Source organism: Cervus canadensis, chromosome X, assembly GCF_019320065.1.
Source record: "Cervus canadensis isolate Bull #8, Minnesota chromosome X, ASM1932006v1, whole genome shotgun sequence".
NCBI classification, from domain to species: Eukaryota; Metazoa; Chordata; class Mammalia; order Artiodactyla; family Cervidae; genus Cervus; species Cervus canadensis.
This window is the reverse complement of record NC_057419.1, coordinates 132,091,478-132,118,360: the sequence shown is the minus strand read 5'-3', so window position 1 is coordinate 132,118,360 and position 26,883 is coordinate 132,091,478. Positions and strand designations below refer to the sequence as shown.

At 41.2% G+C, this 26,883-nt stretch overlaps 1 protein-coding gene across 3 annotated transcripts in view; it reads right to left on the bottom strand.

Annotated features, from left to right (window-relative positions):
* Window positions 1-26,883, bottom strand: part of TENM1 (teneurin transmembrane protein 1) — an 891,941-nt gene that overhangs the window by 68,294 nt on the left and 796,764 nt on the right. For all 3 annotated transcript variants that reach the window (XM_043459374.1, XM_043459376.1, XM_043459375.1), the window contains one exon: window positions 7,376-7,530. In XM_043459374.1, coding sequence (XP_043315309.1) covers window positions 7,376-7,530 — 155 coding nt within the window. The remainder of the gene's footprint in view (window positions 1-7,375; window positions 7,531-26,883) is intronic.

Sequence of the window (26,883 nt, the reverse complement as noted above, 5' to 3'; positions counted from 1 at the left end):
AAGCAAATGATCAAGTTTGTAAGTACAGGGTGAGGAGATGGGGATGAGAGACATGTGAATTTTTAGTCATCTATAGTCATGTGTCTGCATGCATGCTCAGTCATGCCCAACTCTTTGCAACCCCAAGGACTATAGCCCACCCACCAGGCTCCTCTGTCCATGGACTTTTCCAGGCAAGAATATGGAAGTGGGTTGCCATTTCCTTCTCCAGGGTACTTTTCCAACTCAGGGATCAAACCCACGTCTCCTAAGTCTTCTGCATTGGCAGGTAGATTCTTTACCATTGTGCCATCTAGGAAGTCCCTCTATAATCACAACGTATGTCACAAGTGACCAAAAATCCAACACAGCTTTGACTGTGGTTTCTTAACCTGTGCTCTTTATTTTCCAAACATTTTTCAAAAGTGCCTTGGGGGTCGCCATACAAAGTCCCACTGTGTGGGAGTGAGTTAGAATAGAGAAGGTTCTAGGATACTACTTCTTGTATGAATCTGCTGTTGGCATCAGTTTTATAAATGGGGACTTCTTTTGTTTGAAGTAAATGTTCTTTGGCAAAACCTTTTGAAAACCCCCAGGCAAAATGAACAGAAACAGAGAATAGAGAAAAAGGGTTGTGATAGTCACCATTTTACCTTGGAGTGAGTCAGAGCACATCTGGATTATTTTATTCATTTCTGGAAGCCTCACTTTCAAAGAGATATAGATAAATGAGAACACACTCAGAGAAGAGTGAGGAGAATGGTGAAGGAAACTCAATACTGTGGCAAGTGAAGTGTTGTTCAATGAACCAGGGATGTGACTTAGGAGGTCTGAGAGAGTTGTTCACGTGCATTGAGAAGGTTGTCAGGTGGAAAAAGTGGTTTGATATAGTAGTTTGGTGAAAAGAATGTGAACTTTGGAATCAGGTCAACCAGGTTCAAATTTTAACTCTGCCACTGATTGGTTGTATGACCTTGACTAAGTTTCTCAACTCCTCTGAACCTTGCTTTTTGTGTTGATTAAAAATAGAGGAACATAATACTTCTCATGAAAAATTGCCATGAGGATTAAAGAAGATAATATATATGAAAGCACTCAGCATAGTACTTGGTTCAAAAATATATTTATTTCCTAGAAGACATATTAAATTCATACCACAAGGCCTAAAGAGTTGCAGTAAAGGCTAGATGGTGAAAATTAAAGGAAGATTAAAAAGTTAATGTTAAAGGGATCCCAGAAGAGGTTTCCATCAGTCAGAGACATTCAATGATGGAACGCTCTGCTGGAGAAAGGGAGTGAGTTTCCTATCCCAGGAGGCATTTGAGGAGAGGCTGGCTTAATATTCTATTAATAATCACACAATAATCTCACTATTACTGAATGGTGAGAATATTCTGGAGGGAATGACTGGGGAGAGGAGGAGAATTCCCAGTAGATTAGCTCAATAGATTGAACATGTGGGGTCAAGGTTGGTTCCTCCAAAGAACCAGATACTGTTCATAACCATGCTCCTTCCACTTGTTAGGCCTATCGACAAGTAAGTGCTTTGGGGAACCACTTTGTAGTATGAAGATGATCCAACAAGCATATACAGAGGACTGGTTATATACTGGATACTCAGACAAACACCTCAAAGTGTGCACATTATGGACAGTGGGTCAACAGGATTATCTGCCTACAAGAGGCCTACGTTGCCTGTGTATCTTCTCTTGGGCTGGTTTGGGGGAGGGCATTAGGCTGGATCCAAGGAGCAAATCAACTCTCAAATTTGCTATCACACCAAGAGACTTGGTCTAACTCCCAATTCCGTTCTAGTCAGGCACGAGATGGAAGTGAGTTACCAGAGCTAGATGATTCAGCAGCAGCAACGGAAATAAACAGCCCGATCTCTTCATAATCAACTCATCTCCTGAAGTGAAAGGCCTGGTTGTTTATAGCAGTGCTTACAATGGGCAGTTATGCCTCAGAGTTTATACCGAGAGTTCAGTTTCACATTTCAGTAAATCAGAAAAAGGATATTGATTTTGAACAAATGGCTGATTTTATTGTCAAAGCAAATTTCATTTCTTGAGATGATTAGATTTTATTAAACTATTGCCTAAAGTGCCACTAAATAAACAGCATCTTCCTCAACCAAATGACATTTGTCACCCACTAAATACAATGATATCTGGTCATCTCTAGTAGTCACTGAAAATGTAGAAGTGGGGAAACTGCACATGGGAGTCAGAAGGCTGGTGCTCAGATCTTGGCTGTATCACTTAATAACTCTGTGCTCATACACAGTACATCATCCTTCTGACTACTAGTTTTCTTCTCTGTAGATAGGGGATAACTACACCTACCTCCTAAGGCTGGTGGAGACAAAATGGAACAGTGTGAATAAGATGCTTAGCATAGTTCCTGGCACATAGTAAGTTCTCAATAAGTGGTAGCAGGTATTATTAGAATTACTAGAGGAAGGACATTCATCATCTTCTGAGGACTGATTCTTTCTAGGGGCTCAGGTTTGTCTCAGAAAAGTACAGAAGACCAATGCATCACCTTGTAGATTCCAGAGGTACTCTGCTAGCATGAATGGGACTTCCCTTGTTGGGGACCTTTTTCTTTTTGGTGGGATCTTAGTTCACCAACCAGGGATCGAAACTGGGCTCCAGGCAGTGAAAGCACGGATCTTAACCATTGGACTGCCAGGGTTAAGTCCCAGGACCTTTTGGTTTTGAAATATAGAGAAAGTAACAAGGAACTTTGGCATTTGGGTTATATTTCTGTAGAGAAACATTCAAGATTTTGTAAAGGATCTTGAGAAAACAGCTGATCCATCTTCCTGAATTCAGAGAGGTCTGTATTCCAAGTGTTCATAGATGATTGCTATGCAACATTTGCCTTAAAAGTTTCAAAAGGTGGTGATTCTATAAACTCTTTCGATAATGTATGATGCTGCCACATAGTCTTAGAATCAGTAAGCTCTTCATGAGGTCTGATTCAAATCTTCATGCTGTAGTCAGGCCTCTCTTTTCTCTCCTGCCTCTGCCTGTCAGCAGAATCTGTGTGCTCTCATTTAGACATCTGTCTCCACCCTCACCCATCAATATATTTTGATTTACTGAAATATAAAACTGAGTACTGTGTAAGCTCAGCTGGATCACTGTAAGTACTACTATAAACAACTGGGGCTTTCCTCTTGGAAGGTGTTATGAAGCTCCCTACTCAGCTTTCTTCCCTCTAGCTCAACACAGCCCATGTGCTTAAGTAAAGTCATGCTAAACCTAAGCCCCCGATCTGCCACCACTGTCAAAAGAGACAGGGGAGACTCTGGCCACAAAGGATGAGTGGGCCACATGCTGGCTTCCTCCTGGTCGACACTCTGACCCAGAGGATTTCCTTCAGGGTCTTCCAGCTTTTGTCTACCTGCACCGTACCTGGGTTCTTACTTGCACACACCTGGGAGCTGATTTGTTTCCATGCCAAATCCTCCTCTTCCCAGCCCCACATCTCAAAAGAGTGATCTATTTTCACTTTCTTCATTTCCTCACCTCCCACTCTAACACTGCCATCCAACTCCAATTAATTAGCACTCTACCAAAGGCACTCTTATCAGAGTCACGAATGCTGTCAAACCAAATGGCTTCTTAGGGAAAGAAAAACAAAAACAAAACAAAACCTACCTCATTTTAGTGACCTATAAGCAGACTTTGATATTAATCATTCCCCTCTTTTTGAAAAGCTCACTTCCCTGGTTTTTTTTTTTTTTTTTTTTTACCACTCACATTCCTTGTTTTCCTCCTACTTGTCAGGTCTCTTTATCTCAGTTTCCTTTTTGTGGGTTCCTATTCCTTAGCCTTTTCTTGAATATTGATATGGCTGGAATTTGGTCTGAAGGCTTCTCTCTCTCTCTTTTTTTTAATCCTTACATCCCCTCCCTGGAAGATCTCACTCACTCCTCTATTTGCTATTACTATGTGATTAAGCTGATAATCCCTCCAGGTGGCGCTATTGGTAAAGAGCCCACCTGTCAATGCAGGAGACATAAGAGACTCGGGTTCGATCCCTGGTCTGGGATGATCCCTTGGAAGAGGAAATGGCAACCCACTCCAGTATTCTTGCCTGGAGAATCCCATGAACAGAGTAGTCCATGGGGTTGCAAAGAGTCGGACACAATTCAAGTGACTTAGTGCGCGCGCACACACACACACATATAAAATATATATATATAATGTGTGTGTGTGTGTGTGCTGCTGCTGTTAAGTTGCTTCAGTCATGTCCGACTCTGTGCGACCCCATAGACAGCAGCCCACCAGGCTCCCCCGTCCCTGGGGTTCTCCAGGCAAGAACACTGGAGTGGGTTGCCATTTCCTTCTCCAATGCATGAAAGTGAAAAGTGAAAGTGAAGTCGCTCAGTCATGTCTGACTCTCAGTGACCCCATGGACTGCAGCCTACCAGGCTCCTCTGTCCCTGGGGTTCTCCAGGCAAGAACACTGGAGTGGGTTGCCATTGCCTTCTCTGGTGTGTGTGTGTGTGTGTGTGTGTGTGTGTGTGTGTGTGTGTATATATATATATGGCCTTACTGTATAGCAAAGGGAACTCTACTCAAAACCCAGTACTGATGTATAATGAGAAAAGGGTTTTAAAGAGTGGACATATGTATATGTATAACTGATTCATTCTGCTGTACACCTGAAATTAGCGCAACACTGTAAATCAACTATATTTCAATAAAAGTTTAAAAAAAGAATTTTCATGTTTAAGACTATCTTAAAAATACATTTTCTTGCTTAATGCTCTCATTGGCTCCCCATTGTCCACTGGATAAAACTGGAACACGACCATGTGTATATGGTCATTTACCGCATTATCCCCACTTACCCTCCAGCTTCGTCTCTCACTACTCCTTCAAACTTTTTGCATCATAGCGTCTCTTTGGTATTGGCATGTATGTTAACTGTGCCTGCTGAGCACTTACCATGGTGTCTAAAGAACACAGTCTATTGTGGGAAACTAGTTGGATACATAGCTTGGCAACAGAGAGCAGATTATACAGTAAATGTAGTAATATTAAATTTCAGGAAGGGAATGAGACCACAGTGAGGATTAGGATTGTTAGGGAAGGGTCCCATGAAGAGGTAAGGTGTAAGGAGAGTTGGAAAGGGGATTTAGACCAGCAGTGGAAATTCCAGACAGAAGGACTGGGACCCTGAAAAGCAGGCCCCTAATAAAAATGGAAGGTTATACTGTGGACACTTAAGGAGAAATCAGTCTGGCCTCAGTGTCTTGTACCAGCCTAAGATGAAAGATGCTAGTTATTCTTTAGGGCGTTTGAAGGACACAACAGGAAGTGATGGACAGCTGTGGAGACAGCAGCTAAATAATTTGGATATGAAGCCTGATATCTTTTTTTTGACCACCATGCAGCATGCAGGATCTTGGTTTCCTGAGCAGGGATCAAACCCGTGTCCCCTGCATTGGAAACATGAAGTCATAACCACTGGACCACCAGGGAAGTCCCATGAAGCCTGATTTCTCTCCTAGGCTGTCCTGTTGGTTTCTAGCACCTACCCCCTCCTACCACACTCAACTCTCCATCTCCCACCCCCCTCAAAAAAACCAACTTTTTCTCATGCTGAGGTTGTGTAAGGAAAAGGGAAGTGGGGGAGTTGGGGGGCTCCTGTCAGGGAAATCGAGACTTGGGATGAAATGCCATAGAGAAACTGTAAGTCTGTTTCCTGGTTACCAGGTTCCTGTTCAGTGGGCTACACTCTTCACCCCAATCTGAAAGGGGTGAGGCAGCTTTTATGGTGGCAATTATGGCTTGTGAACTGTTATGTGGAAAAGAACCCTTCTCGTGGTGATGACGATCCTGTACTTGCTCTATGTAGACAAAGAACTCTCTTTTCAGCATAACTTTGCCACACAGAAACAGATAAATTGTCTACAGCTGACTGATTGCAATACTAAGTGTTCTATTTTAAGTCAAAAATATCCCACAAGTGAATCATATACGTGCACCTTCTCTCTTTCATCCCCCTCCTCCATATAAACACATTCACACCCTTCCTCACGGCCATAAATACTGCTCCCTTTGCCTGCCTCCTGCAGGATTTTGCATCATGGAAAGTTAGGCTGCTCCAGGATAGCCTGATCCACTTGTATCTCTCTTAAGGACAGTTCATTCCTTTTGTCACTTTTCCAGGCCTTCTGATTCTTTTTTTATTTTTTGTAGTTGACTCTGACTATTTTCTGAGTTACTGGGATGAGGCAGGGGTACCCTAACTATGGAGACTATGGCTGGTTGCCTACCAAACAGCAGTCCTTCATTCCTTGCTAACAGAACCCTGATTTGGGTTCTAGAATCAGGCAGCAATATGCTGAGGGAGGCTGTCCCAGTTCCAGAGGGTCTGAATCTATTTTGGAGATCCTGTTTCCCCTCTGCCAGTGATATAATTCTGGTCAATGTGACACAATGTGATCTGCTGGCATCTTTGCCTACTTCTGCTCATCTTACGATGTGAATTAATGAAGCCTTCTTGTTGAAATCACTTTGATCACTTATAGTCAAAACCGTCCTCTCTGATATACCAATTCTAAAACTCTCAACTTCTACTTTAATCCATTTGAGAAGATAAGTAATCTACTTCATCAGAGTCATAGATTCATGGAAGTTAGTTTGAAAGTTCCTTCGATGACTGTCTAGTCTATTTCCCTCATTTAACACACCAACCTCTTGCGTCTGCAAACTTAGACAGTCATTCACAAGGTGCAGGGACTGTGCTATATGCTCTGTAATCTCCACCTGTCTAATCCTGATTTTCTAGAATTCTTGTAAAATCAGAATTTTGGACTCAGATGGGAACTACACTGAATTTCCCTTTTATCCTCATTGGCAAAAAAGCTTTCCTAAATAAATGCAAACTAGATCTCAGAGGGAATATTGCTTTTACTTAAAAAAGAAAAAATAATGCCCTAGAAATAGCTATTTACATACACATGAATAAGAAGTCATGCTCATATATTCATTAAAAAAGATTTTTAAAGACTTTAGTAATCAGTGCTTTTCCAAATGGGAGTTACTGTATTATTCAAAAAGAATAAAATTAGATATCTTGGAAAATAATTCAATAAGTGAAATTGGTCTTACCCTCTAATTGATTCAAACTTGGACTTTAATTTTCACGCCAACATTCTGCCTAGCATTACTCCCATCCTAGTTTTCCCTTTTCTCTCAACTGGAGTTTTTCAGAGGAGGGAAAAAGTCACTGACATCAAGAGAAACTTCTGCTATCTGGTATTATAACGGATACGCCAGGCTTCCTTTCTACCTAATTTCTGTATGAGAAAATTGTTATCCATTTCCATGATGCCAAATGGTGATAGCGCGTGAAAACCAGTGGTGCCTACCTGACTGATGTCCATCCCCGAGTCACAGCTCAGGGGCTGTGTGGACGTCAGACCGTTTGAGCCGATGACGGTCGTGATCACAGCATTCTCATCAATTCTCCGAATCATGGTCCCATCCACAAAGTAAATGAATCCGTGCCTATCAACTGTGATGCCTGTTGGGGAAGAGCAAACGGGCATTAGTAGTCCAAAGGGCCACATTTGCACCGAGATCAGCATTTTCAAAGAAGCCATCGAAATGAAAAGGCATCTTAAAGACATATGGATTCAATTTTGCTCAGCACAGACAGGGCAGTAACGGGAGAGGTTTCTGTGGACACACATTCACTTCTTTGTGTATTGAGAAGAAAGGACAGAGTGTAACACGTGGAGATCAAGCCAGGTCTCATCATTTCATTGTCCAGTTTTACATTGCCACTCACTCTCCTGATACTTGCTCAGCCCCACAAACAGAAAAAAGAAATTCCTCTTTAAGACAGATGGGAAAAAACAGGGGAGGCAGTGTAGGTTACATTGCTTTCAGAGTGCAGATGCATAGGCCACTGCTTATTTTCATAGTTGCATTAGAAATAACTGACTTGGAAAGCATTAAAATTATTTTTATCAATTCACAGTTAACAGAGTCTGTAATAATTCTGATAAACTGGGCTGAGTTTTTTTTTTCTGTATTATCTGTTAAGAGAGGGCTGGAGAGCAAAATTATGGTGTCACAAAAGGAATGGTTAAGCTTCTAGAAAACATAAAAGTCAATAAAATTCTCACAGTAGTTTTACACACTGTGTTAATTAAAGTCTGGTTTCTTGGAAACTATATAAAGGCAGTTAGAAGGCTTGGGTTCTAATACTGAATGCATCACTTACAACTGTTTTGTGACTTTGACTGAGTCATTCGTATTGAAAAATTTCAGCCTCTTCTTTGGTAAAATATGGAAAAGGTTATCTGCCTATGAGATTGTGATTTATATAATAAGGAAATTTTGGTCTCTGTTCCTTTTTCTAGCACAGAGCTCCTAAAACTCTTGGAATTTCTCATAGTGAGAGAGAAAAATGTGACCAGTCTCTGAGGACTCAGGTCTCTTTGCTTTCATAAATGACAGTTCTCAAGAAAGCGTTTCATAGTACTGATGGTTGCCACTGGGTTGCTCTTATCTGATCATGTTACTGGAGACCTACCGGAGGGGCTATACTATGAGTCAAGGAAGAAAGCTCAGTGGAAGACTTTGAAGCCCACCTCCTGACCTAGGGGCTGGAGATTGAGTTCACATGCCAATGGTCAATAATTTAATCAACTATGATTATGAAGCCTCCATAAAAAGCCAAACAGCATAGCTTAAAAATAGCTGTGCAAAGAAGAGAAGCCAAAAGCAAGTGAGAAAAGGAAAGACATACCCATTTGAATGCAGAGTTCCAAAGAATAGCCAGGAGAGATAAGAAAGCCTTCCTCAGTGATCAGTGTAAAGAAATAGAGGAAAACAATAGAATGGGAAAGACTAGAGATCTCATCAAGACAATTAGAGATACCAAGGGAACTTTTCATGCAAAGATGGGCTCAATAAAGGCCAGAAATGGTAGGGACCTAACAGAAGCAGAAGATATTAAGAAGAGGTGGCAAGAATACACAAAAGAACTGTACAAAAAAGATCTTCATGACCCAGATAATCACAATGGTGTGATCACTCACCAAGAACCAGACATCCTGGAATGTGAAGTCAAGTGGGCCTTAGGAAGCATCACTACAAACAAAGCTAGTGGAGGTGATGGAATTCCAGATGAGCGATTTCAAATCCTAAAAGATGATGCTGTGAAAGTGCTACACTCAATATGCCAGCAAATTTGGAAAACTCAGCAGGGTCCACAGGACTGGAAAAGGTCAGTTTTCATTCTAACCGCAAAGAAAGGCAATGCCGAAGAATGCTCAAACTACCACACAATTGCACTCATCTCACACACTAGTAAGGTGATGCTCAAAATTCTCCAAGCTAGGCTTCAGCAATACGTGAACCGTGAACTTCCAGATGTTCAAGCTGGTTTTAGAAAAGGCAGAGGAACCAGCGATCAAATTGCCAACATCCATTGGATCATCAAAAAAGCAAGAGAATTCCAGAAAACCATCTATTTCTGCTTTATTGACTATGCCAAAGCCTTGGACTGTGTGGATCACAATAAACTGTGGAAAATCCTTCAAGAGATGAGAATACCAGACCACCTGACCTGCCTCTTGAGAAACCTGTATGCAGGTCAGGAAGCAACAGTTAGAATTGGATATAGAACAACAGACTGGTTCCAAATAGGAAAAGGAGTACGTCAAGGCTGTATATTGTCACCCTGCTTATTTAACTTCTATGCAAGGTACATCATGAGAAATGCTGGGCTGGAAGAAGCACAAGCTGGAATCAAGATTGCCGGGAGAAATATCAATAACCTCAGATATGCAAATGACACCACCCTTATGGCAGAAAGGGAAGATGAACTAAAGAGCCTCTTGATGAAAGTGAAAGAAGAGAGCGAAAAAGTTGGCTTAAAGCTCAACATTCAGAAAACAAAGGTCATGACATCTGGTCCTATCACTTCATAGCAATTAGATGGAGAAACAGTGGAAATAGTGGCAGACTGTATTTTTGGGGGACTCCAAAATCACTGCAGATGGTGGCTGCAGCCATGAAATAAAAAGACGCTTACTCCTTGGAAGGAAAGTTATGACCAACCTAGACAGCAAATTAAAAAGCAGAAACGTTACTTTGCCAACAAAGGTCCATCTAGTCAAGGTCATGGTTTTTCCAGTAGTCATAGCTGAGTGTCGAAGAATTGATGTTTTGAACTGTGGTGTTGGAGAAGACTCTTGAGAGTCCCTTGGACTGCAAGGAGATCAAACCAGTCCATCCTAAAGGAAATCTGTCCTGAATGTTCATTAGAAGGACTGATGTTGAAGCTGAAACTCCAATACTTTGGCCACCTGATGTGAAGAGATGACTCACCGAAAAGACCCTGATGCTGAGAAAGATTGAAGGCAGGAGGAGAAGGGGAGGACAGAGGGTGAGATGGTTGGATGGCATCACTGACTCAATGGACATGAGTTTGTGTAAACTCTGGGAGTCGGTGATGCACAGGGAAGCCTGGTGTGCTGCACTCCATGAGGTCGCAAAAGTCGGACACGACTGAGTGACTGAACTGAACTGAACTAATTATGAAGCCTCCATAAAAACCCAAAAGGACATGGTTTGGAGAGTTTCCAGGTTGGTGAACATGGAGATTTGGGGAGAACGGCACACCTAGAGAGGGCATGGCAGCCTCCGCACTCTTTCCCCATATATTGCTTTATGCATCTTTGGCTGTTCCTGAGTTATATCTTTTTTATAATGAACCAGTGATCAAATGAGTAAAATGTTTCTCTGAGTTTTGTGACCTGCTCTAGCAAATTAATGGAACCCAAGAAGGGAGGTGTTGGACCCTCCTATCCATAGCAATTCTGTCAGAAACACAGGTGACAACCTGGACTTGTGACTGGCCTCTGAGGTGGTGGTGGTGGGAAGGCAGCCTTGCAGGACCGACACCTTAACCTGTGGGATCTGATGCTATTTACTGTTAGATTGTGTCAGAACTGAGTGAAATTGTTGTACACCCAACTGGTGTAGAATTGCTTGGTGGCAGTTCTCGCCATGCTGGAAATTGGTCTCAAAACACCTTTTACTGCCTTCCTTGGCTAAAGTGATCAGCTGTCCTGGTTTGCCTGGGACTGAGGCAGGGTTCGGGTTTCCCAGGTGGAGTTAGTGGTAAAGAACTCACCTGCCAATGCAGGAGAAATAAGAGATGCCGGTTTGATCCCTGGGTTGGGAAGATGCCCTGGAGGAGGGCATGGCAACCCACTTCAGTATTCCTGCCTGGAGAATACCCATGGCCAGAGGAGACTGGCAGGCTACAGTCCATGGCATCGCAAAGAGTCAGATATGACTGAAGCGACTGAGCAGGCATGCATGCACGAGGCAGGGTTCAGTTTTAAAAGTGGGACAATCCTGGACAGACTGGCATGAGTTGGTTATTCTATACCTAGACTGTTATAAATATCTAATAAAGTAATGCATTCAAAGAGAGTCAGACACTGATAAAGAACATATCGTTCAACTCCTGTTTCCCTTGCTACTTTGAAAATAACCACATGATATTACTTTAAAACTAATCTACAGTTTAGTCTTTTTCTATCTTTTCCTATCTCTCCTTTATTCAGATCCTGTGAAACTCAGACTGTATGTTAATGTTAGGAAGATCTGTGATAACAAGCATATCCCTTCAATGCTCATGCGTGCGTATGCACACACACACACACACACACAGACACACTCACAATAACTTTCCTGTCAAAGAGTGAACTCATCTAAAGACAGTTTATAAACCCAGCTTAATAAACTGCTTTTAGATGAGCTAATTCTTTGGCAGGAGGTTAATATTAAGGCTTGACTTTATGATGTACTTTGATTTAATCCTGATGTTCCTCATGAAGTATTAATCCTTAAGATCTATAAAAGTTACAGATTCATTTTAACTTTCCCTGAATGCCTCTAAGGGCTTCCCTGGTGGCTCAGAGGATAAAGCATCTCTCTGCAGTGTGGGAGACCTGGGTTCAATCCCTGGCTTGGGAAGATCCCCTGGAGAAGGAAATGGCAACCCACTCTGGTACTCTTGCCTGGAATATCCCATGGATGGAGAAATCTGGTAGGCTACAGTCCATTGGGCTGCAAAGTGTCAGACACGACTGAGTCTCTAAATGCCTCTAAAGTCATTTATGTTTTGATGAGTTCACCAAGGAAACCAGCACATCCAGACAAGGGGAATTCCATGTCAATAAGTCCCTTTATTATTTTTGGAGGCATAAAGACCTTGACAGACCATAGTTCCCTTATGGGCTTCCCTGGGGGCTCAGGTGGTAAAGAATCTACCTGCACTGCGGGAGACACGGGTTCCATCCCTGGGTCGGGAAGATCCTCTGGAGAAGGGAATGGCTACCCACTCCAATATTCTTGCCTGGAGAATTCCATGGACAGAAGAGCCTGGTGGGCTACAGTCCATGGGGTCACAAAGAGTTGGACACAACTGAGTGACTAACATTTTCACTTTCAACAAAGACTTTTAAGGAAATTTTTTTTTTACACAAAACACTTTTAAGACTGGGGCAGGTCAAAGGATGATGGTACATGAACATTTCTTTCATCTCCAGAATATCTGGACTGAAGATGAACCAACGAGTATCTTTGCTTTTTATTTTTGTGTTTTGTCAAAATCAATTTCTTGAATGCTTGCTCTGGTGTGTGGCAGGACTATGATTTGGGATCACCTTCTATGGCTTCTGTATTCAGTATCACTGAATGTGAACTTGGAAATTTGGCTGTCATAAAAGAATGGACTGAGAGATCAAGAATCAAATCTGGAGAGACAAAGGCTAAGAGTAGATATGCTTGAAGTCTATGAAATCATGTCAAACACCGTGCAAGTTCTATGAGAATCAAAGACAAAGAACCCATGTACATGAACAGTAAGACTCAGTGTTGCTCTAACGGGGAGGTGATAAACTTGGAGAATCAAATCGCTGAAAATTGAAACAGATTCCCAAAAGGTATAGAGAAATAAATGTATTCCTACAGAAACTAGCAATACAGGAACATACGTCTTTATGCTGACATCAGGGAGGACAATTCTGTTTCTTGACTACTACACTTTTCATCCCCATCAGAGGGTGGAGTTTGTCCTGCTCTGGGGAGGATCATCTTGGACTTACATTGTTTTCCCGCTTTTAATTTTTGTGAACTTCTAAACACTGAACTGTTCTCTCTCTGTACATCTCAGCTGAACTCCACAGATGAAGATTAAATACTCACTGTTGGCCTCCAGGGCTTATTTGGCTGACAGTTTGTAGGATATTCTCCTTTCATATATTTGTGTAGCAATTTCTTTTATCACTGTCCAAATTCCAAAATACTCCTTTTTTGGAGGTTCTTTAATTAAATTTAATTGGGTTATACTGACATTTGGAGTTGAAAAAGAAATAGTAGAAAGGGTTTTGAGGGACTGTGTGATAGTTTTTTTTTATGCATCTAGGCATATTTTATATGTGCATATTTTCATTTCCTCTCATTTTCCTACACCAACCAACCCCCCCACACAAATTCCCCAAACAATTAGTTTTACAAACTCTTCACTGGAGAAGTTTAAGGGGTTTTTAATTTTCACTGAGGTTAAAAACCAAATGAAATCACAGGCAAGAAAAAAGGGAATTATTTCTGCCATTACTTGGCGGGAGGGTTGGGGGAGGGGTCATCTCACATAATGAGTATTCTTCTAGCCCAGGGATGCTGATGATACAGTATGATCTACTACTGTTTGTTAGACTGAGTGGGAGGAGATGGCTCATGCCCAGTATATTTTAAGTTTTTTTCTTTGGAGATAAGGATGTGAGTGATTTCAGATCACATAAAACCATCTGGGGCCAGCAAGATCTTGCAGATTCCATATGACTTTCAGATTTTGATATAGTTACACCCAGCTTTCCAAAATTTGTTACCCAATGTTGTGGGCATAATTTGTTCCAAGGGTCATGTCCCTTCGTGTGCTTATTTGATAGGGTTTTCATTAGCACTTAAAACACAAAGGAAGGCACAGTCTTTGAATGAGAACAGATTTAAACAGGCACTGAGAAAATCGCTTCCAGGGCTTCAAATGCTAACCAGCATTCATTTTTAGAGCAAGCAAAAAACCTAGAGATCTGTGCTATTACCACAAGGTTAGGCAGTGATGCGGGGTGGGTGGGGGTGGAGGTGGGAAGGACAACACAAGACAGCTGGGTCCCCACCCCACCCCATCCCCTCCAAGGAAAGCACTGTACTCAGGCGCCCAGACAGCATGTTTAGCTTGGAGCACATTTCTACATTTGTAAGAAAATAAATAAATCCTTGTAAATTAGTGCATATAATGAAAGCACTGACAGACCATAACCTGCAAGTGTGAATGGTGCTGTCTCCATTCATCAGCATTAAGCCCTAACCAGCTCTTTCTATGGAGGAAACTGCTCATAAATAAAGTGCATCTTGTAAAAAAAAATTATTCACAGTGTCTTATGCAAAGTAGGGGACATTATATCTGAACTGCAGGCTCTTTCCTCTGTGAAGCGTAGCTCTATAGGAAACAGCTGCAAATTAACGGGCGAAAGTATTTGACTTCTTCTCTTGTCTTATTATCCTCCAATGAATAAATACTATAATTCTTAAGAAGGCAATTGCCTAAAGCTGGGGCAGCCTGGATAGTTACTAATAAATTTATCACCTGTTGGGGAAGAGGCTGTTGCTGATCGATACTGAAGCAGTAGGGGCAGCCTGATGTGGTATCACTAGGAGTCCAGATGTGGAGGTTAATAGCCTGGAAATAGTAGCTAAAATTCCAAATTAGATAACAGCGAAGATCAGAGTTTTTGGCTGTGCAGAATGCCAATTTCAAATGTTGGCAGAAGGCATCTCTGTATTTAATTTATAAAAATTACAGCTGTTGAGGCCACCTACATTTTTATTATTTCTGTATTAAAAATGAACCTTCTTGCGGGATATAAGCTTTGGAAAGTAGTCATAAAATTCTCTCCATCTACAGCCCTAGCAACCAGAAAACTGAAATACTGCTTTTTTTTCCCTGCCACAATCTGCTTTTTAATTTTATGAGACAGAGGTAAATGATCAAAATAAACTTTCAGCAAATGTCTTAAGTGCAAACATGGCATCAGCTAAATCTCCAATACTGAGAGGACCGAATTGTGTAGCTGACATTAACCAGTAGGTTGTAAAGTGCCCTTTAAATCAAAGAGAGATTAAAATATTTTGCTTTGTTTATGTGCATTTCAATTCTCTGAAAATTGGCATCATATGTGTGGTCTATAAGGCAATTCTCCACTAAGCAGAAAAGTCCATTTCCCAATTGATCTAACAACTGTCCACTTATAATTACCTACTGGGATCAGAAAGGGCCAAGTTACTTCTGCACAATAAGCCTATTAAGTTATCTTGTTAGGTAGACGCTAAATGGAGCTTCTAGAACTTGGAGAGATTACACATATCTGGATGTTACTAGGGTTGGAAGGAAGCAGAGCTTAATGACCAGCTGAGATGATTTCACTGTGTGGTTAACAATGAGAATGGGATTTCCTCAAGAAGAGATTCTAATAAACTTACTGTAACATTACATGACTAGAGAACAGTGTGAGGTACTTAATCACATGACTATTTAATAAAAAAAAAGTTACAGTATATTCTAAACAGTAAAGGTCAATTTCTGAGAAATTTAAATGCAAATTAAAAATGATAAGCATTCAGACTGATATGTCCTTTCTTTCAAGACTCGAAAGGCACTCAGAGACATCATAAGATAGGTGGGCTAGTTGACCAAGAATTGTGATTGAGGGAAAGACAGGTAAGGTCATTTGTCTTCTCTTTTGCGCCTTCTGATCCTCTCAAAGCTTGAGCCTTCAAGGCAAGGCAGAGTGAATGAAGAGCTCTCCCACCTCCACCACCACCATTTTCCTAAAAGTTTACTGAGAAAGCTGTTTTTCTCCTCACTTATTAATTTATTCAGGATTTATTTTGCACCTATTACATGTCAGGGCTCCCCTGATAGTTCAGTTGGTAAAGAAACCGCCTGCAATGCAGGAGACCCCAGTTTGATTCCTGGGTCAGGAAGATCCACTGAAGAAGGGGTAGACTACACACTCCAGTATTCTTGGGCTTCCCTTGTGGCTCAGCTGGTAAAGAATTTTCCTGCAATGTGGGAGACCTGGGTTCGGTCCCTGGGTTGGGAAGATCCCCTGGAGAAGGGAAAGGCTACCCACTCCAGTATTCTGGCCTGGAGAATTCCATGGACTGTGTAGTCCATGGGGTCGCAAAGAGTCAGACATGACTACTGAGCAATTTTCACTTACTTAATATGTGTCAGGAAATAGATGTTCAGAGGTCAAATGACTAACTCCAGGTTGCCTACCTAGAAACTGCTAGATGTAGTCCTTGTTTGTCTGACTTCAATGTCCATTCTTTTCATCACTATCCCAAGAAGCCTAAATGGGGCTATCAATCACTTTACCATAAGAGCGGTGTACAGACTTGTTTCAGAGGATCAAAGAACTCCATGAAATTATCTGCAAAATGTTTTGTGTATGAGTATCATCATGAGAAGATGGTCCATTGCTTTTGTTAGACTGTCAGAGTGAACCATGACCCTTCTTTCAAATGGTAAGAATTCTGTTATTTCTGTAGATCTCTTGGACCTCTTTAGCATTATTCGTCAAAGATATTCTGTGGCTTCATTCCTGTAGAGTTGGTGAGTTTCATGAAATTTGAGTTTCCGTGTGATGGGGACTTTGGTAGCTTGACTATTGTTTATGATCTACTAAATAAAAAGGAGACCTCAAAAACAAGGGTCACAAAATCATATATCATCAGGGAACAGGTGGGTGACATAAGTTGGTAAGTTAGGTCAGGTGTTAGATTATACAGGTTCTAGGGAAACAAAGCTTAACTAAAGACAGCATGTCCTACCTAAACACACTCAATATTTATTTTTAAATAAAGACACAGTGTGGGCCAAATGAATCATATCTTTGAACTGGATTTATTCCCTGAGTTACCAATTTATGCTGCTTGCTAGAGGACAATCAGGAGGAATATATCGTCAGTGAAGAGGCTGTGAGCAGACAAGATCCATGCGCTTAAAATAAATCTAATAACCAGTACAGCACAGCCATGAAAAGTTATGTCCTGATACAGAGATTTCCCATTTACCCCCAGCCTCCTCTCCCTACCTCCCAAACCTCTCCCACTATCAAGGTCCTGTACCAGACTGGTAAGTCTGTTACAATTAGTGAACCCACGATGACAAATCATTATCACCTCAAAACCACAGTTTACATTAGGGCTCATTCTCGCTGTTGGACATAGTCTGAGTTTGGACAAAAGTATAATAGCATGTTTCCCCTATTAGAGTATCAGACAGATTAGTTTCAGGGTATTAGGATTATGCTTAATTTTTCTGTGAACCTGAAACTGCTCTAAAAAAAGTGAATTCTATTTTTAAAAAGTTATGTCTTGGTTTTGGCCTGGTGCACTGGGAAGACCCAGAGGAATCGGGTGGAGAGGGAGATGGGAGGGGGGATCGGGATGGGGAATACGTGTAACTCTATGGCTGATTCATATCAATGTATGACAAAACCCACTGAAATGTTGTGAAGTAATTAGCCTCCAACTAATAAAAAACAAACAAACAAACAAAAAAGATCTAGAAGACATAGTGCCAAGTGAAAAAAAAAAAGTTATGTCTTGGTTTATAAGTGCTGAGAAAACAAAGATAATCAAATCTAGTTACGACTGTCACCATGGGAAAATGATGAGTGGATGGCTAGTGATATAATATTTGCTAAGAATGAACCTTTTGTTCCCACCAAGATCAAAGCTCAGAATTTGTGACAAGTTCATCAAATTTAGTCAAATCAAACAAGAAAATTGTCCAAGCTGAATTTGACTTTCTCTTGCTCTGCCACCCTTGTCTTCTTCATCCTTCCTTCAGAAAACTCCCTCTTTAGTATGACAGAGACAGCGCTATGTATTTGGGTCATCCTATTTATTTTTCTGAGAATGGAACTAGATTATGTTTCCCAGCCTCCTCTGCAGTTAGGTGTAGGAAGAAAGAATATATGCTACTTCTAGACCTGGGCCCCTGTGGTTTTTAGGTGATAAAAACTTCTGTTGAGCTCCTCTATAGAGCACCCCTCCTCCTAGGCTGGTTGGCTGGATACAGAGTACCCAGTGGAGGACTCGGAGCCTAAGGGATTGATGAGCTTCTGGATGGGAGGAGCCTGGTTCCAGAGTCACTGCTAGGAGCGGGGATTTCTCCAGTCCCACAGGACACCTTTATTGGACTGTGATGTGAGCAAGAAATAAACTACTATGTTGTTAAGCTATTGAGATTTTGTGTGTATGGAATCTATAGTTGTTTGCTTGCCCTCACTATTACATGCACCAACCACCAACTCAAACCCTGTTCATCTTACAAAGTTTTTTATGAGATGTTTCTCTTTCAGGAAGCCTTCTCTGCAAACTCCACTTCTTTCTGGTCTCTGTTTTCTAACCTATGGAAGCTTTCTTTTTTTTAATGTGAATTCTCCAATCACACTCTGTGTAGGCAATAAGCTCCTTGAGGGCAAGAACTAGATTTTATGCTTTAGTTATATATCTCAACAAATCCAGTAGACCTGGGCACAAATGTTCAATAAATCCTGCTGAATTATAGACTTAATTTTCACACACTGATAATGAAATACATCTATTTTGAACCAAATAAAACATGCCATGACATCAATAAGGACCATGGATCAAATCAGTGGCAGATGTGGGACTTCTCTGGTGGTCTAGTGGCTAAGACTCCACATTTCCAATGCAGTGGGCCCAGGTTCAATCCCTGGTCAGGGAACTAGATCCCATGTGCTGCAACTCAGAGTTTGCATGCTGCAACTAAGACCAGGCACAGCCAAATAAATAAATAAATAAATAAATATTTAAATTAATTTATTTATTTTAATTGGAAGCTAATTATTTTACAATATTGTGGTGGTTTTTGCCATACATTGACATGAGTCAGCCACGGGTGTACATGTGTTTCCCCTGTCCTGAATCCCCCTTCCACCTTCCTCCCCATCTCATCCCTCTGGGTTGTCCCAGTGCACCGGTTTTGAGTGCCCTGCTTCATGCATCAAAGTTGGACTGGTTATCTATTTCACATATGGTAATATACATGTTTCAATGCTATCCTCTCAAGTCATCCCACCCTCGCCTTCTCCCACAGAGTCCAAAAGTCTGTTCTTTACATCTGTGTCTTTTTGCTGTCTTGCATATAGGATCGTCATTACCATCTTCCTAAATTCCATATTTAAGCTTTAATATACTGTATTGGTGTTTTTCTTTCTGATATACTTCACTCTGTATAATAGGTTCCAGTTTCATTCACCTCATTAGAATTGACTCAAACGTACTTTTTTTATAGCTGAGTAATATTCCATTGTGTCTATGTACCACAACTTTCTTATCCATTCATCTGCCAATGGACATCTAGACTTCTTCCATGTCCTAGATATTGTAAACAGTGCTTCAGTGAACATTGGGATATACATGTCTCTTTCAATTCTGGTTTCCTCAATGTGTATGCCTAGCAGGGGGATTGCTGGGTCGTATGGCAGTTCTATTTCCAGTTTTTTAAGGACTCTCCACCCTGTTCTCTATAGTGGCTGTACTAGTTTGCATTCCCACCAACAGTGTAAGAGGGTTCCCTTTCCTTCACACCATCTCCAGCATCAAATAAATAAATATTTTAAAAAATTAACTGCAAATGAATTTGATCCATGTAGATAGCTATACTAAATAGCTCAGGTTCCCTGCAAAGCCAGTCTACTGTATCAACACAACTTTGGGTTATGATCTTATGATCTCTGCCAACCTTGCTCTAATCTTAGGAGTTCTAAAGAAACAGCAGTGTCTCAAGATTTCACCTTAATTTGCTTCACTCTGGACCACATAAGGGAAAGCAGAGAGAACACTGGCTGCAAGGTCACATCAGGGGATCTGGGCTTCAGGCTGACCTGTGACAGATCAGTTGTAGGACTTGTCTTGACTTCCCAACCCACAGCCTAGCCACTACCCATTCACACTGTTACATGGTGTGAAGCTCACAGGAGCCAATGAAATAAGAGCCCTTTGAAGAGGCTTCATGGTGGCTCAGCTGGTAAAGAATCTTCCTGCAAGGCAGGAGACCTGAGTTCCATCCCTGGGTTGGGAAGATCCCCTGGAGAAGGGAATGGCTACCCATTCCAGTACTCTTGTCTGGATAATCCCCTGGACAGAGGAGCCTAGCGGGCTCGCATGGACCTAGTGGGTCCATGGGGTCGCAAAGAGTTGGATATGACTGAGTGACTAAAACTGAAGAGGATGAAGTATTATGGTGGTGCTAAGTGGTGTCCTAATTGCTCAGTTGTTGCTTGAATTCTTTCTGAAAGTGACTTTTCTCAGCCTTAGAACCGTAAACAAAGATTTCCACATGGCTCTGCTTCAACATTTTAGGCTCTTCTAGGTCAGAGAGACATAGAAGCTTAAAGTCCACAAAGCATTCTATAAACCTTGCTGGGGCAGAAGGACCTATGTTAGATTCCAGAGAGAAGGCAGTGGTTGAAAATAATTTTGTTAGCTGAGGGGAAATACGGCACTGCTGAACTATCGGTGTTAAAGCCTTCAAGCTTTTACAAGATAGCTAAAGCTTTCATCCGGAGGATCAAATAAATGAAGCCCCAAGCGGTGCAACTGGCTCGGGGAGACCCTGTGCTGGCGGCGGTGCTGGTGTCTCAACATTTCACAGTGACGTCAGACACTAAGGATGGTGTGAGTTATTTTTTCCTTGCTTTATAGAGGTGAGTGTGTGTCTGTGTGTGTGAGCGACTCGTTAAGTAGATGGTTCTAGTTCAAGTTGAAATGCGTACCTCATGTTTTATTTTTGTGCTAGACTTCTTGCTCAAAAATGCCTGCAAGTTAAGATTTCAGGGGAATCAGTACATATGGGATACACGAGGTTGATGGGACACGAGCTGAATATTTTATACCTCCTGCTTAAAAAATTCTTCAAATATCAAGTGAGTATATCTGGGACACTTCTTAGATACAATTTGAGGAAATGCCTCGGTCACCCTAAGGAAACAAACCACCCCACAAGAACTTTATGTGAACATTTAGCCCGAGGAGGAACATTCACTTATTGCCCATGGACCAGCAAAAAACTAATTGCAGTTGTTGCACTCTGGAGGAAAATGAGTCTCTTTCAAGATATGTAAACGACCAAGAGGTTCTGATAAAAAAAGCAAAGTAAGTAGAATACCTTGGCCTGAATACTCAATTAAAGGAGGATATGAGGAATTAAATCTGACAGTGCTTACTATTCACAAAAGTGGGCTAACTCAAGAAGAATGAAAATTTCTGTAGGATAATTATTTGCATGGAGTACCTATCCAAAGACAACATGGAAGGCCCATTTAAAATTCTTCCAACACCTGTATATCTTGACTAATGAAGCTAATGCTAGAAGAGGAGTTCACGAAGTCAGAAGTGGTAGACAGTCATTCGTCAAAGGAAAGGCAGGATGATGAACACTCTGTGAATACAATTTTCAGACCTTTGAAATGAAGTTTAAAGAGGTACTCAAGAGGACCATTTAGTTAGACTCCACCAAAAATACATGATTAGAACATCAACAAACACAAATATGATAGGTAAGTGAAAGAAAATAATGAAGAAAAGCAGTAGTCTGATGAGACAACTTTTGGACTTGTCTCTTTTCCATGCTCCGACCTACAAGTTTGACAATCTGTGTGCAGAAGAAGGTTACATTGAAAGGGATTGAAAAAATCGGGATTTGTTGTTCAAAGGGGGCTGCTGACATCTCTGGCCTTGTCTTGATTGAGATTGGGGTTTCCAAGGCCATTTCCGCACCTTATTTCCTCCAAGTTCAAATACCCAGCCATGTTCAGGAGAGCTGTGAGAGGAGGAAGAATGAGTCTGAGGGTAGAAGCTAGGAGCTCCTGTTGTGAGACTGCCTCTGACTTTCAAATATTTACATAATCTCCCAGTCTTTGGGGTTTTGTTTTTGTCTAATGGTGAGGAGAAAAGCCGAGCTGCACATGTCAGTGGATTACTGTAAAGACCAAATAAAATAACATCAGAACAGAAGAGTCTGTGAAATCTTTTTGAAAGGTTACCACAAGTGCTGTTAATACTTCTGCTTTGATTAACCCTGAGTTTTCTGGCATCTTGCTTTGGTTTATCTGTTACATGATGACCTCCTTCAGCATGTAGATGGCAGGAACCTTCTGCGTAGTTCTCTCAGTGTCTCCTCCATGCTGGTGGTAACCATCAGCCTGTACAGGGTCCTGGGCTACTTTTCCAGTCAGACTGGTCTATTCTGAAATACATCTTTCACTTTCCCATCACCACATATTTGCCTGCACTAGTCCTGTGCCTGGAAATACCCTTTCCTTCTCCTAGTATCCAGATCCTGTGTGTGTATGTGTGCTCAGTCCTGCCTGACTCTTTGCGACCCTATGGACGGTAGCACACCAGGCTGTTCTGTCCATGGGATTTCCCAGGCAAGAATACTGGAGTGGATTGCCATCTCCTACTTCAGGGGATCTTCCCAACCCAGGGTTTGAACCCGCATCTCTTTGCATCTCCTGCATTGGCAGGAAGGTTCTTTACCAACTGAGCCACTGGGGAAGCCAGCGGCCTCCCTACTCATCTTTTAAGACACAGTGCCAAGTCTAGCCTCAATAATCACAATATGTAAGACTTGCAAATACCTTGACGGAGATACTTCCTTGTCAATGATGTCAATTTCATTGGTCTTGTCTGATGGTGGAAATCTGAGCCTCTCAGAAGAGATGTTATTCCACCGATACAAGTGAGTACAAATGAGGATCACAACAGGTATATGCCGTTAGGTTGCAAATCTCAAGTTTGGCCCATAATTAAGAATGTGAAGCTTTTCCACTACACTTAAGAATGCATTTTACATACTGAGATAGGGCCATTTTAACAAATCCATTTCAAGATCACCCCAACCTTTGTAGGAAGAGCTGAGTCATTCATTTCCCACTTATGATGCCTCTTTGTTCTCCACAGCCCTACCCTTCTTTGCCTTGTGTATTGATGTCATTCATTTTTAAATTTACCTAACCTATCGGGAAGACAGGTTAGAATCCATTCCCAGTTTTTCTTTACCCATGTGTCCTGTCCTTTTTCAGATTCCTTTTCTTTCTTACAGATCTTCCCCCTTCTGCTCATTTTCCTCTCCCCTATTCTCCAAGTCCCACCCAGCTCTCTGTTCTCTGAGCCACTCCAGGGCTTACAGTTTGCATCACACAACCTAAAGTTGATTACTATCTCCTTGAGTGTTTCCTCTCTTGTCTCCCCAACCAGATCATATTTCACTCACAGGCAGGGATCAAGCCTTTTTACTCCACTTATAATTTTCAAATTTCCCAATGCAGACCAGATTGTCTGCTGTTGAAAAGCTTAACAAAACAGTGAAGTTCAGTGAACATGGTTCTTTTCCCGATAAGATATACCAGGAGTATGACATGGGTCTGACAGAGTAGCTAAAACCAGTGGGAGTCTTATAAATAGTATAGTGGGTCACTGACACTAGTGTCTCATTGACACTAGTTAGGTAATGCTAGTAGTAAAGAATATGCCTGCCAATGCAGGAGACGCAAGAGAGGCCAGCTCAATCCCTGGGTTGGGAATTATTCTCTGGAGTATGAAATGGCAACCCACTGCCTGGAAAATTCCATGGACAGAGGAGCCTGGTGGGCTGCAGTCCATGGAGTTGCACAGAGTCAGACATGACTAAGTAACGGAGCACACACACACACAAATGTATTGAAAATATTAAGATGATGGCACCTCTGGACCCCTGCTTGATGGCCAGATCTTTGTTGTAACAAGAGATGGTTGCCATATTTGATGAAAGCATTTAAGCATAGTTCCTGTGTGTTTATAGAATAATAAACGACTAAGGTCTATATTAAAAGAGAACGATTTGAGCAACTAGGAAAAAAGCAAATTCATAACAGTCAGTGAGTCTAATAAAGAAGGTAAAATAAAAGGAAACAGAGGCATTTACAAATACTTCTAGACAACATTTCACAACTGCAAAGGTTCCTTAATTCCACTGTTCAAAATATAGCTAGCATTTCCTACAACTAAGAAGATATCACTTTTGGGCCAATTCAGAAGGCAGTGGTTTTGATAACGTGTTAATTGAATAATTAAAAAAATTAAAATAAATTATTTGAATAAAGTCATACTGTTAAAACTAGACCAGATATATTTGGGAAATAAAATAGTGCCCAGTATTAGTAAACAACAACAACAAAAACAACCTAATAAACAAAAAACAAAAGTGAACAATCCCACCCTCTGACAACTTAAAGATTTTGAGGGTGCTAGATGTTGATCTCTGGTTTCTCAAAAATTTAAGCCTAACAGGCTAAAATAAGAAGATTTAGAAGTAGCCCTTATTCAGACCTCTCTCCCCAGAAATGCTGCCAGTTTTTCCACTCTGGGAAAGGTGGGAGGCACTTTTGAGGTCCTAAAGTAGGGCTGGGACAGTTGCCTGCCTACAGTTCTGGTTTTACTTTGTTCAAGAGTACACAGAAAAGATTATAGAAACCAAAGTAGGCAGTCTTGGTAGAAGACATTCTGATGGCTCTTTGACTTGGGGCGGGGGGTGGGGGAGAAGTGGGAGGAGCAGATCTATCCATCCATTACCATGGCTTTAATTCCCTTGGGTTAGAGATGCCTTCCAGAATGAGGAATGATTCCTGCCCACTAAGGGAAATTACTGCTGTGATCAGCTTTCTTTCCTGAGTAAACATTGGTAAAATGGGGCACCCACTCACCTTCCTTTCCCCAAAAACCTATTACACAGTCTAACAAGCCTTTTGAAAAACCAAATGGAATAGCTAGCAAATGAAACTGGAAGAAAAATAGAGCAAATAACACTGGGGCTTTCTGGCTAGGCTTTGATATTTGGGGCTTGAAGATAACCTCACATTTGAGTTATTAAGCCTTTGATTCCTCAGAGGGAAACTTTAAATGGGCCAGGACTCACTCCCAAGGAAACAGTGACTTTCTTTGGTCAACAATAAAGCTGACTCATTACATCAAAGGGTCTTTAATATTGAGGAAGTTCAGTGTCAGCCATTTAGGGAACTCCACCTATGGACACACACTAGATGTGTTGGTGAGCTCTGTAGCTAATGGAAGAGCCTCAAATGCAATCAGTTCAGAAAATAAGGAGCTAATACTGGCCTCTGCAGGGGTGCCAAAAGACTCTACTTCAGGGCCAGCGCTGGTGCATATTCTGATATGTTGGTTCCTGTGCCTTAGAGGTTGTTAAATATTTTGAACACTATCTCTATGAGTGAAAGCCTTATTTAAATCAAACAAACAAACACTTTTAAAAATGGAATTATCAGGTATAAATTTGAAAGTTGTTTTCTAAGCCTGACTTCTGACTTAACATTGTTTTAATTTATGAAAGATTTCAAATGGAAGACAACTCAGAAAATTACAAACTGCCATGCACCTACCACCCTAATTTAAGAGGTGTTAATATTTGCTTCCTGTATCTCTTAAAAAAAAGAAAATGTTGTGAAAACAGCCCAAACCCATGTCTTTATCTCTGTTCCCTTCCCTCCCTGGAGGTGAGTACTAGTCTGCAGTTAGTGTGTGTCATCCCCTTGCATGTTTTTATACATTCTCTACATATGTGTATGTCAAAAAATAATATATGGTTTGTTTCTATGCTTCAAAAATTTATGTAGGAGATGGATGGTGGTGATGGTTGCACAACAATGTGAATCTACTTAATGCCTCAAAATTGTAACTTAAAAGTGGTCAAAATGGGAGAATTCCCTGCTCCAGTGGTTAGGACTCCACATTTGTACTCACTGGGCTGGTGTTCAATCCCTTGTTGGAGAACTAAGATCCTAAAAACCACACAGTGCTCCCCCCAAAAAAACCTAAAATGGTAAATTTTGGTTTTGTGTATTTTAACCACAAAAATATGCTAATGAATCACATCATATATATTCTTTTGCAATTTTCTCTTTCATTCATGCCACCTTATGCTTTGTGACTATTAATGCTTTTACACGGGCATCTAGTTAATTCATTTCTACTGTTGTATATATCCCATCATTTGACTAAACCTGATTGATGGATTGTTAGGTTGTTCCCCCTTTTTATACTGTGAAAGTGAAAGTGTTAGTCACTCAGTGGTGTCTGATTCTTGCAACCCCATGGACTGTAGCCTACCAGGCCCCTCTGCCCATGGGATTTCCCAGGCAAGAATACTAGAGTGGGTAGCCATTTCCTTTTCCAGGGGATCTTCCTGACCCAGGGATTGAACCTGTGTCTCCTGCATTGCAGGCAGATTCTTTATTGTCTGAGCCACCAGGAAAGGTTGTTACCATTTTTTATACTGTACTGTCAGCCTAGCATGTCTCCTTATGCACATGCGTACTTGTGATTTCCTATACACTTTTCTTCACCAAGCTCCCTTCAGCACCTCTCTCTAAATATTTTAAAAACATAGCTGCAAGTCCTCCCTTTAGTTGGACAGTGTATTTTGCAGGCAAAGAGAATTAAAGTAGGACTGTGTATATCCAATCAATGAAGTTTGACAGAAAAGTTGAATACAGCAAAGCAATTTTGAAATCAAAATTTTTACTACTCGTCTTGAAGACAATACAGTTATATTAGTTTAAAAAAATATTTCATATCTTCCTTCTCATCATCATACTTTATTTAGTACTTAATCTGTGCCAGGTACTGGTTTAACCTATATTGTGTCATTTTATCTGCTATAATCCTATAAGGAAGGTAGGAGCACTGTCTC